Source organism: Elaeis guineensis, chromosome 1 (genome assembly GCF_000442705.2).
Source record: "Elaeis guineensis isolate ETL-2024a chromosome 1, EG11, whole genome shotgun sequence".
Taxonomy (NCBI): Eukaryota; Viridiplantae; Streptophyta; class Magnoliopsida; order Arecales; family Arecaceae; genus Elaeis; species Elaeis guineensis.
The window spans coordinates 176,788,105-176,800,580 of NC_025993.2; the positions used below are offsets into that span (position 1 = coordinate 176,788,105).

Consider the following 12,476-nt stretch of genomic DNA (forward strand, 5'->3'; position numbering starts at 1 on the left):
TGGGTTGCACCAATGCCCAATCCATCCTTACCCGTGCGTAGCCTCATAACCAAATTTTAAATAGCATAGATTGTAGTTATCTAGTTCACTGAAACATAAATTGAATCACTTGGGAATACGATTAGAACTTCCCTTAGAACAATTGTTCAATTAAATTCACTTAATTCCCACATCTTTCTTCTAAACTCAAAATAATTAAAATTAAAAAATTGAATTTTTTAATCCATCCAAAGTAAAATAAAATCATTAGCAAGAATTGTGAATCGCAAGGTAGAATCCAAACCAAGCGAACCAACCAACCAGGTAACCGTGTGCCAGAGTTGAATCAAATACCCTGGATTTTTTTACCCAAATTGGGTTTTTGGATTTGGTTCAAACTTCATGATCTAAACAGCTCATTGTTGTGAGACACTGTAACTGGCATGATTCAGGTTTCCACTCAGAGACCAAAAAAGAGTATTAAACATCCCAACCCCAACTAAACAAAAAACAGGGAAACTGAGGGGGGTGGGGGTGGAAAGAAAAAGAGCTTTAAACATATGCACATTCACCCAAGGAATACAGAGATTACGTGAAACCATACAAAATACAAAGGTTGTGAAACCCCGGCAGATGAAAAAGATACAGACAACACTTGCGTCATGCCGCCACCACCACTCCATGAATAGCTTGCAAATCCCAATAATTCTCTCTACCAAAGTGGTCCTAATCAGACATTGCTTCCTGCATCCCAAAAGGGAAAGATCATAAGAAGTAACGATCAAATCATTTGGAAACATGAGCAAACCTATAATAAATGTGAACCCTGAATAGAGCTGTTCTAGCAAATGAACAGGCTATGCAATGCAGATGTCATTGGACAGAAGTAATCACTCAGCCCTCACAAATGGACTTGAACCACGAATTAGCAACATGCTGTTCCCATGAATTTACATCTATTATGCATAAAAACATGTTGCTCTAAACGAATGAATAGATACAAAGCTTTTCAGTGCAGTCAAATACGAATATTTCGCATACAATAAACAACAATGAAGGGAAACATAAAGGAAGACCAATCAGGAGGCAAGAAGCCTTAGGATGGCAGGCAGGATTTTCTTTTTCCTCTTTATTAGATCAGTAGATAAGTTCGTGTGTTATTGCCAAATTCCAATGGTATTTGAATTTTCAATGCAATTGCAAGTGGATGTCAAGTTTTCAAAAGCAGCTTGGGAAGCTAGTTGTTGACTTTTAGTCCACTTGACTAAATATAAAACCAGGTGCTAGCCAATCAAAACCCATGACCTATTCAAGAAATACCTTTAGTCCTAGAAGTTCCTGCTTGACCATCGCCGTCCTGCTGTGAAACTCTCATTGATCTCAGCTTGGATGCAGAAGACCTAAATGCGTGTATTAGAGGCTGTCTTTCTTCATCTTCTTCATCTTGATCATTTTGATCTGATTCACTGATAGAATCTTCTTCACTGGAAGTATGCCCCTCAAAAAGTTTCTTGCCCTGCAGATTTCTTGCCTTCCTTGGACGGCCCCTGCGTTTTGCGGTATTCCCTTCTTTTTCATCTGCATCAAGTTCATAGCGTTAACTCCATTTTTTGACTGTTGGTACAAACAATACAAAATGTAAATGCTTTAAAAGCTTCATGTAGAAATCCACATTAAATAAAAAAATAGCATCTTGTTTAACATGAGATGTTAAGTTTATGGTGATCCTCTATAAAGCTCTCTGTCGTGTCTAAAGAGTAGAGCCTTTTCATGTACACTAGATAAATCAGCTGTCCATTTATCTGGGTTTTGTTGAGGTTGGCACTGCTGTATTTAATCAGATCATTACAACAGCTAGTTTAACATACTAATATTTGACATCGTTTCGGAAGTAACTAAATTTACTCATGGCATCTCTCAACTCTCAAAACAATAAATACCACATTTTTAATATTGAACATGAAACCTTCGAAAGAACTAATAGGTGGATCAGCACAGGTCCTGTGGCACACAGATAAGCTCATATTCGGTTTAACATTGACAATTAGTGTAAGTACCTTGCAAAGCATCATTCTTCACGTATTTCTCGTGTAAGTGCTCAACAAAGTTATAGTAGGGGCGCCAGCCACTGGGATCTTCATCTGTGTTTACATTCTCTGATCTCTTCTCAACATCTTTCAGGCTACTTGCAAACAAAATAGGGGTCAATGCATACCTCTGTATGGTGCATATTATAATTTACAGAGCACATGAGTCAGTAAAAGGACTACAGCTTACATGTCTAGGACATCAGATGTGGGTAGTTTTGACACAAATGGGAGGACACCTCCCTCCAAAAATGACAACTGCTTCGGAGAATCCTCAAAAGCAAATGAAATACCAGCCTTGACTATTTTTAGGATCTCCAATTTATGCTTGTTGCGAGCTGCACCCATGAATGTCGCCGAGAGCCGGGTAGCCAGATCCTTACAATCTGAATAGGACTTGCTTGCCAAGGATTCATTATCACTCATGGAAAGATCTACTACATGCCGCTGATAGGCCTGATCAAAGAAACAACAAATGATTGAAAAGTGTGCAATGGAGGGGATAAAAGAGAGTGAAACTATGTGCTTGTATGCATACATGCATGTGTATGTGCTAGTGCCTATAAGTGCATGCATGTACAGCTAAGCACATGTGCATGTGCATATGTGTGCATGCATGTCTCTGTGCATGTGTTGTTTGTCATTTCTCATTGAAACCGACCATGTCATAATGGTCATTCATCATTGAAACTAAGATCCAGGTCAACCTGGTAAATTATCAATATCATCTGCATCATTCAATGTAAAGTAAATAACAAGTATTAAAAAAAAAAAAAAAAGAACTAGTACATACCCTTTTTAATGCCTCTAGAAAAATAGCAGGGATGTCATCATTGGCAGTTTTCTTTAGAACTGTAATCAGATGCTTGATTATTTCCATAATGCTTGTTCCATGCATCACAAAGTGTGAAATAATCACTGGAGCAAGATAATCCTGCAAGAACCTAAAATGTTAAAATATGACATCCCAGACCATAAATTAGTAAGTGGTTGCCTAAGAAAAGAGTGTCATTCTTGTTCAGTTGTTCAACTAATTACATCGAGATTTAATAGAGTATAAATTTAAGTTTTCCAACCAGGATTTGACTAAAAGCAAATAAATAAATGTGAAGAAATCTGTCAACATTCAACATGTCAGCTAACTCATTTCCAGTTTACTGGAATTGCTGTCATTCAAGAGAAAGAAGAGAACCTTTGAAGTAACATTGTCCTTTCCAAATTTGAGGATCCAAGTAGACTTTGTCCTGCATCATACAGTGCCTCGAGGGGGACAAAATTACACCATGTACTGCAATAACCTATGATTAAAAAGAGAACATTTGTGCAGGCAGCAGCACATACTTGTCTACTCTTTACACTATTCAATTTGTATTTGACAAGGCAGTATAACTACTGCAATAACCTATGATTAAAAAGAGATCATTTGTGCAGGCAGCAGCACATACTTGTCTACCCTTACACTTCAATTTGTACTAGACAAGGTCGGTACAACTCCAATCGATCACTACCATCTGTGTCATTATTCAACAAGCTATAAACCAGACATGACTAGCCATATAATTTGTTGGCAAGCAACTCTGCAAGAACAATACTACCTAATACAAGGCATTAACCACTCACTAAAGGCTATCTTGAGATACATTATTTCCTAAAACGAAATCACAGGATGAATAAAATGCTTCATTGCTCATTGTCCTTCCGATACAAATGATAATTCAGCCCTTTCCACAGTCTGAGATCAAGAGAACATTAACCATATCTTAAAATGATCATGCTTACCTTAGGAAGTGCATCAGTGGCTACCAACTTTGCAGCTGCAATCATAACTGCATCTCGGTTGGTCTCTTCAATGTATTCTTCATTTGCATCTTCGTCTTCAGTCTCAGCTGTGAGGTACAAAGACCACTGACTTCAACATTTAATTACAAATAAAAAAAGTAACAAAGTTATCTTTTGGGACACATTACAATACATTCACAATATAGAAATGCTTCTGGACTACAAAGAACCTGAAATATTCAGCTGCTGTTCACAAAGCTTCCAGAATTTTTGTAGGAAAGGCAAATCTGGACAATATCCTAAACTTTCCAGCCTTGTAGAAGAGTACTTTGACTTTTTGAATAGACACCACATCTCTGCTAGTATGATACAGACCTATAATTGAATGATGCAGTTATCAAATAGACCATCCTTTCAGTAGAATTAAAAAGAAGCAGATCCATCAGAATAAGTGCATTGTGGTTGGATAGCAATGTGGTTTTTGAAGTTTTAATATGTGAAAACTTACTCTTGAGGAAAGCACACCCCAACTTCTTCCCTCCTTTTGAACTTCAGGCAGGGTCTCGGTGAAGTATTCTAGTTGTTCAAATAAGGTATTTCGCTTTAACAAAAGTGCACTAACAGATGCTTCTGGAGGATTTTCACCATCCAGAGACTGCAGACACCATGCTACATGCAGATACATGTTGAGAAGAAGAAAGCTTTTTACCTGAAAAGAAATGAAGAATATCATCAAACATATCTGAACAGAAAAAATAGATTCCTTCATACAATTCTTTACATGCCTCATTATCCATATCGTTCAGATCCCTGAGGATGTTGGCCATATCTTCATATAAGCCATCACTTGAAACAAATTTTGTCAGTTGAAGCTCATAGAGCCGCTTCAAATTAACCAGAAGGGAGTACTCATCATCACCCGCCTGCAAGCATTCATGTGTTATATTTTCCTTGACAGAATTGAAGGAAAGAGTTTTGCTATAGCGTTCCTTTCTAATATTTTATTAAAAAAAATATTTAAGATACCATACATTATCATTTTATATATTTTATTTTTCAAAAAATTAATATTTATTATTTTTTCCTTTCTTCTTCCTCCTCTTGTAGCTCCTCCGCCTCCCTTTACCCGCAGCTTCTCCGCACCCACCCCACCTCTCCGACGCCACCCGCGGCTCCTCCCCCCTAGCCCCTTGCTCGTGAATCCTCCAGCTTCCTCCACCTGCGACTTCTCCACATCCTGCCCACCCCCCCCCAACCACCCACGGCTCGTGCCCACCCCCCCCCCCCCCCCGATGCCTACAACTTCTCCCTCCCACCCACCACACTTTGCTTGCAGCTTCTCCATGCACCCCCCCCACCACCCATGGCTTGTCCACCCCCAACGTGCCTATGGGTTCTCCGCCCGCGGTCACCCCGCCCCCCACCCTGGTGCCTGTGGCTTCTCCATGCCACCCCCCACTCCACCTGCGACTTCTCTGCGCCCCCCACCCCCGCCACCCACAAGCCGTCTGCCCACCGCCCACCTGCAGTCCCGTCCCCCCCTCCCGATGCCTGCAGCTCCTCCGCCCTTGGTCCACGCCGCCCCCTGCGCCCCTCCCCCCCCCCCCCCCCCGGCATGCCCGCGATCACCCCCCACCCCACACTGACCCCCGCAACTCCTCCCCCCTCTTTCCACAGCCCCGCCACCCACGGCTCCTCTGCCTTTCGTGACCAATCGAGAAAGCTTTTTTGAAAAAAAATTAAATAAAATTCAATTTAATTATGAAATTTGCCATCAATTCAATGTTGAAATAATCCTAATCTTTGAAATATTTACTGCACCAACCATGCACATTAGCACTTCAACTGGTTGAAATCCGAGTGATCCATATTTAATCCGACGGTCAAAAATATATAAATAGTAAAAAGACTAAAATATCCTTTGGAGCACCATAGCAAAACCCTTGAAGGAAATATTAAAAAAACTTACACATACCGCTACATCCTTCATCGCAGATTTTAGCTTTACTATCACCTCATTTTCAAGATTCTTCAGTTTATTTTGTGCATAATCTTGCAGGTCAGCTTGACTTTCAGTAGAACAAAAAGTGATAGCCTTAATACACGATCTCAAAGCATCCTTCTTGCCATGTTTGAAGAAAGCATCAGTTATGAGTTCCAGAATAGCCTTAAAATTCTGAAATGGCAGATAATAGAAATCAGCTTATAGTATATTTAAGTAATATTGAAGAATACACACATTCAAAAAGACAAAAAACCAACCTGCTCCTGCCTTTTCAAAGAATAAAGCTCAAGTTTCAAAAGCGATACAATCTCAACCAAAGGTGAGATCTTTGCTTTGTCAGCTATATATTTGTGTAAAAGCTGCGGATAGTTCTTCATCATGGCACCAGTTATTTCTCGTCTACTATTTTCCAATGCTTCCTGCAAACTATATCACCTTAGGAATCACAGAGATTTCTCCTAACTGCTTTCTCCAGTACAGAAAGTATGAAAAAAGAGAGGAACAAAGCCTATAAAGGCAAGTCTTCATTGCAGAAGTTCAAATTTCAGCAGTAACAAGAACAAGGAGAGTGAATCACAAAGAGAAATGGGACTCCATGGATGAACAGGTAAATACAACAAAATATCCCACCAGATTAGGCCTGAAGGACATCCAAAATTAATGAAAACAATATTTAAACCAATCAAAACATGACATGGTCACCACTCAAAAAGCATAACATATCACCATGAAGAGATGTACCAAAACCATGGCCTGATGCCACACTGTTGGCTTGCAGTAAGTTGTTAAGCTCTAGCAATACTAAGGCAACTCAGTTTAGCAAAGGTACCAGCTTGAGGGAAGCTTACAGCAACTTAATCCAATGGTCAAAAGGCAATGGATGACTCTCGATAGCAGGCCTTGGGAGTTGGACAATGAAAGCTTGGAAGAACAATTCACTGATTTCAGAAGAGAAGATTTACGGAGACATATTGATGGATTGATATGAAGACAGTAGTTTACTAATGGGTCAAATATTTCCGACAAATATCACTTATAGAAGACGGTTCAGCAATTATGATAGAAAAAAACCACAGAGAGAGAGAGAGAGAGAGAGAGGTTTAACTTCTCATATGCATTTAAGAATATCATCCATGATTCCAACTTCTGTAACAAAAGTAGCCTATAGACTCAAAAATCCCATGCATAAGTTCTAATAAGATTGAACAGCCAAAGTACCACTTGATTGAGGTCATCCTTTGATGCACTTGCCCAGTTCAGTTGGTTGAGATACATAGGACTATAAAAGCCAAACATATAAATGAATCTACAATAGGCAGAGGCAAGGTTTTGAATCCCGTGAAATGGGGTTATCTCGATTTTTTCATGGAACGGGACGCGCTGCCATCCCGCCCCATCCCGATACTTGGGACAGAGGATGTTCTAGAAGAAGATGCGCCGCCGTCCCGCCCTGTCCCAATACTTGGGACAAAAGATGTCCTAAAATATCCCGATCAGGATACTGGGACACTAGCGAGACAGTCCCATCCTGACATATGGGATGGCATCCCATCCCGATATCCCACAAGACATACAGTGGGATGTCACACTTGGATGGGATACCATCCAATGTGTCGGGATAGGGCCGTTCTGCTAGCATCATGTCCCAAATGGTGGGATAGCAGTGCATACCGTTCCATGAAAAAACTGAGACAACTGGATCTCATGGGATTTAAAACCTTGGACAAAGGCATAGTGGTAAAGTTCTACACATTTATAGTGCAGTTAGCAGTTTAGTTGTTGGGACAGGATTGATCAGATTCAAGCAAGATTCAACTATCTATTTACATGACAAATCCATCATTAAAACCCTCACTAACATGAAGTTCATCCCATATTAGAAATATAAGATAGTTAAAACATTTAGTTACAGATATAGCACCCTTGCTGTTGTCAGGTAAACTTAAATGATCATACCTTCTGAGCTTTAGTATAATACTGCTTTCGATTGTCTGTAGCAGGAACAATCTTTTCTCCAACAGCTTTTCTGGCAGAGGCATAAAGCAGTCGAACCAGGTTGGTTGCATCAACATCAGTAAGTTCAATCATTGGATTCTCATCAAGGAGCATAGAGATGATGCACTTCCAATCCTGCAAAATAGATCAAAGCAATTATACAGGAACGGCTAAAAAATTTAGTAACAGCAATGTTGGATTTAAAAAAAAAATGCAAATATCAATCATTTTAATTTCCAAAAACAAAGAAGTAAGGTCAATGTGTCTTATTCAGATATATACTTTCATGGCCTTCATGTCATCCCAAACATCATCAATGACATATGCACTTAGGATTGGATCATCAGGAAATTCTCGTAAAATTTGTAACATTCTTCCCAGGTGAACCTCAGAGGACTCGCTATCTCCACCTGGAGATATGATTGGCATATCAATGAATCTTGAATTAAATTGACCAAGTAACACACACACAAAAAAATATAAATTCAGTCCTAATTGGGAATTTTTACCTTTTTGTGCAATCAAGTGATCATATACTAATTCTCCAATGGCACGCCTAATCATCGGTGGTTCATCAATAAGCAAATCATATAAAGGTCCCAATTCATCATCTGGTAGAAGCTGATGTCTGGAAAGGCAAGAAAGGAGAATTATCTTCAGTATGAACTCACAGGTCACATCAAATTACCACTAGAGCATATTCAGAATATAAAAGCAATGCTCAATTACCTCAGTAGTTGTTTCAGAAGTCCTATGGCTGACACAGCCACAGAAATATCGATGTCATCAGCAAGCTCAATCATTCTGTTGCAAAATCTATCAGTAAAAGTCGAAAGCAATGGCACATTATCATCCACCTCATACAGACTTTGCAGAGCAAGGACCGAAGATTTTCTCACCACAGCACTCTTCAAAAGCAATTAGAAGAGAAAATAATTAGGTTTGTAGAATGCACACAACGATGTTCAAGAATGAGGCCAAAAAATCAGAATACACTTGTATGCAAGAAACCTGCCTTGTCATTTAGTGTCCAGCCTAGATATTTTAAGTATGAATCCTGCAAGAAAAGTGATGGATATGATACAATCCAGATACCAAGAGATTTGATGCATGACATCCGGATTTCTGCATCAACATCTCGGTATCTGTGCATAAATGACCTGCAAAACAAAAAAATATAGATTACATACCCACAAAAAAAATGAAGAAAACACTTTCCATAAACATGTAACAGTAATTATGGACTTTCAAAGGAAGGATGTCTCACCCTGTAAATATTGTGCGCATCATCTTTTCTGCCACTTTTATCTTATCATGAGTCAGAGATAACCTTTTGTTGAGAGACTCCACACGAGGTCCATCATTCCGTTTCTTCTTTTCAGCATTCAACTGTCTTTGAGTTGTTTCACGCTGCGCACTAAGTGTTTTAGCTACAGTTATAAAGGAAGTGACAAGTTGGAGGCCAATCAATGAGGCCACTTGACGGTAGATCCTTGGAGGAGTACTGAAACACAAAACAAGAAAAGGATCTAAGAAAAGGTTCTTGGAGGTAGATGGAAGTTTAGGTTTGGTCAGAACAACTCACCATGACAATGCAGTTACATAATCCATGCATTTCTCAAACAAGACCTCATCAAATAATGGTCCATTCTGACATTCAAGAACCAAATTGTCCCAAAATGATGCAAGATTTTCCTTAAAGTTTTTGAGGTCTTTTTGTTTTGAGTTGTAATAATCTTCCACTTTACCCTATGATATAAACAACATTTTACTTAGAAAAATAAACATAAAGCAAGAATAGGGATGGAGCAAAACAAGAAAACATGTCATGCTTTACTCTCCACATATATGGATTGGGAATACTTTTTTAGCTATTTCAACAAGAGCCACAACTACATCATCCACATTAGTCTCATCAAGGGAACCCGCATCAAGTTGGTACTTGGCGCCACAGGCCTGTCCATTTGCACCAAGTTCATCAATTTCAACAGATTACATGAGTGGGGCATTTTAAACAAATAAATAAATAGCCATCAAATGGAGAAAATTACCTCAAACAGCATCATTAGAATCTCAACCATTGCAGATTTGGGATCTGCTTCGTACCGCTCAACCCATTGTTTGACAGCATGGTTTATTAGCTTCCCATTAGATTTAATAATGTCTGTCAAAGTGCAAGAAAAGAAGAACAAAGTTATATACTGTTACAACCATACAGACAGACATTTTTATGCCTCTGCTCCTAGCAAAATAATTTGAGTCCTACCTAATTTCAGGACGAGAGTACAAAACAAATATTTTTATTTAACAAAATAAAATTGATGAAGCATGGAAGGAAAACACTTCGATCTCATATGAGGGAGAAAAATATCTTTACTCTTATGTATTAATGCAAAATAGAATGCTGCCCTCAGCTGCGTACAAACCTGCCACTCCCTCAAGATGCAAACCATCAAAAAACCACAATAATCAAGTAAAACAAAATAGTAAAATCAAGTCTAGAGGTCCGAGGTGGACATTTTTTTATCACGACTAGTCAACAAACAACCAATTGATCATTCAAAAAATTGTGAAAAGATGGCAATACTCCAAACCATCTAACACTCGAAATTAACACTAGCTACTTGAAGCACATTGATGCATAAATACAACATACTACCATTATCATGACTATCCCAAGTATCCAACAATTATTTGCAACTTATCATAACAGAAGACGAAAAGCACTCAGCATACTAAACTAGCGTCGCTACAGCCTTGAAGATTTACTCGCACAATCTCCGCAACAAAATCGTAACATATAGTGGCTCGAATTTCAATTACTTCTATACAGCAACGAATATTTCAACTAGAAATGAGCGCACAAACCGATCAAGCTCTGATCTTCCCTCCATCCGGCGGCCCGAACTGCAGCCCCGCGCTTCCTCTTAGCCTTGGGGGCAGGATCGTCGAGGCCGTCGAACGATCCATCACCGCCGGACCCCTGGTCCCCATCAGTAGGGCTCTGGTCGAGCTTCTCTCCGACCGAGCCGCTCGATTTGCTCGGCGCTCCATCAGAGGACTCCAAAACCCTACCCCTCTTCTGCGCACAGTGAAATGCAAGGGTTAGAGAAGATTTAAGGACGGAATTAAGATCGAGCGAAGGATAGGAGGAAGGAGGAGTTCACTGGAGACTGACCGGGTGGCGAACGGACGTCTCCGAGGCGACGGCGGCGTTCTCCATCGCGGAGGAGAAGAAGAACCCAAAAAACTCTCAATTGGAGAAAAACTCGATTGGAATTTAGGGGAATTAGAACTGGAAACCTCGATATAGGAGGGAAAACCCTAGAAATTTTGGAGGGAGATACAGAGGGGAGCGGGGCTTGGCTTTTAACTCGAGAAGAGCCCGCGCACGTTAGCGAGAGATTGGGCTAGGGAAAGCTCAAAGCCGCGATGGAAATGAGGGGGTGCGACTTTTGTTAAATAGAAACTAAAAAAATTATTATTATTATTCTTATTTTTTGTTAAAGACGTTCCTTCCCATATATTTCCAGAGAATACGAAAGTCCAAGACTATGCTTTCAGGTATTTTGCCCGAGGCTCCTATCATCATGTATCAACTAGATTTCTAGTTTGCTACTTGAAGCAATGGATGGTTTGATAATAAATGTGATACATGGGTATTGTTGGACAAATATTGTGCATGTTTGGCAAAAGAACAAATGCTTGGTATTTAATTAGAACTTTGTTTTGTATCATCATGTTCACCTTTGTAAAAATGAACTAAACCTGATACTCCTTAAAAATAATAACAATAGGCTGTTTCAATTTCCTCCTACTTCCTCTTCTTTCTTTCTTTCCTTCTTTTTTCAATCCTCCATATGGAAAACTAACTCCTCAGCTACACCTTTTATTATAATGGTTAACAACCATCGTACATTGGAAATTTGAAATCCCACATTAGAACTCGATTCGGAAGGAGGTCTAGATCATGCTCGTTAGGAGATTTTCTGATGTATTTCCACTTCCGTAAAAATGTTGACTAAATTAGGCTGGTTGAAGACCATTGATGGATTAGGTTGTTAAATCATGGGCTTCTCCCCACCTCAACCCACCAAAAAAAAAAACGAATAAAGAAAGCACGCCAAACTTTAAAACCATGTTTTATTTTTTGACGCGTGATTTTCTTTACCATGTATCTTAATTTTAGACCTATTATTTATATTCAAACATTTACCGCAAAATGCTTTCTTTGATTGGCGGATGATTGACCATGAAAAAGAATAATAAAACAAACCCTTGCCTGATAACTGCCAGATTCTGCCTCAAAGCCACATCAATATAGTTTTTCACAGACAAACAATGAAAAGCTTCGATCACTCCATCAAAGCTTTTAAGATAAAAACTGAACAAAATGAATCGCCAAAGGCAGTAGAATATTACCTCTCATGCTAGAGGAATGATGCATGACCAGGGTCATCATCCAAATGTTGAAAACCAGGGCCTAAATTCAGTTCAGAGGCTTTGGGGCATTTTCCTAGAGCAATTTTGCCATCATCAGTTCATGATCTTATCCTTTGCTTTAATTCAATAGTTTTAGATCTTGCGAACCTAGAGGCTTAGCAGCTGTCTAGCTATTAAAACAAAAAAGT

The 12,476-nt window shown here is 39.4% G+C and overlaps 1 protein-coding gene across 2 annotated transcripts; it reads right to left on the reverse strand.

Annotated features, from left to right (window-relative positions):
- Positions 1 to 320: 320 nt before the first annotated feature.
- LOC105039801 (sister-chromatid cohesion protein 3) lies at positions 321 to 11,276 on the reverse strand. 2 transcript variants are annotated; one of them, XM_010916078.4, is made up of 22 exons: positions 11,024 to 11,276; positions 10,714 to 10,927; positions 9,897 to 10,009; positions 9,709 to 9,801; positions 9,431 to 9,594; positions 9,113 to 9,349; positions 8,861 to 9,005; positions 8,575 to 8,753; positions 8,355 to 8,473; positions 8,128 to 8,255; positions 7,807 to 7,980; positions 6,108 to 6,269; positions 5,821 to 6,021; positions 4,631 to 4,768; positions 4,354 to 4,554; positions 4,076 to 4,220; positions 3,846 to 3,952; positions 2,860 to 3,000; positions 2,257 to 2,522; positions 2,037 to 2,161; positions 1,300 to 1,557; positions 321 to 723 (listed from the first exon to the last, which is right to left on the reverse strand). In XM_010916078.4, exons 1-22 carry the CDS (start codon positions 11,066 to 11,068, stop codon positions 710 to 712), a joined length of 3,369 nt encoding a protein of 1,122 aa, XP_010914380.1. In that variant the 5' UTR covers positions 11,069 to 11,276; the 3' UTR covers positions 321 to 709. The 2 variants fall into 2 exon arrangements, with proteins under 2 accessions (XP_010914380.1, XP_073105781.1); XM_073249680.1 differs by having other exon boundaries at positions 419 to 723; positions 8,128 to 8,473.
- Between the last annotated feature and the right edge of the window lie 1,200 nt (positions 11,277 to 12,476).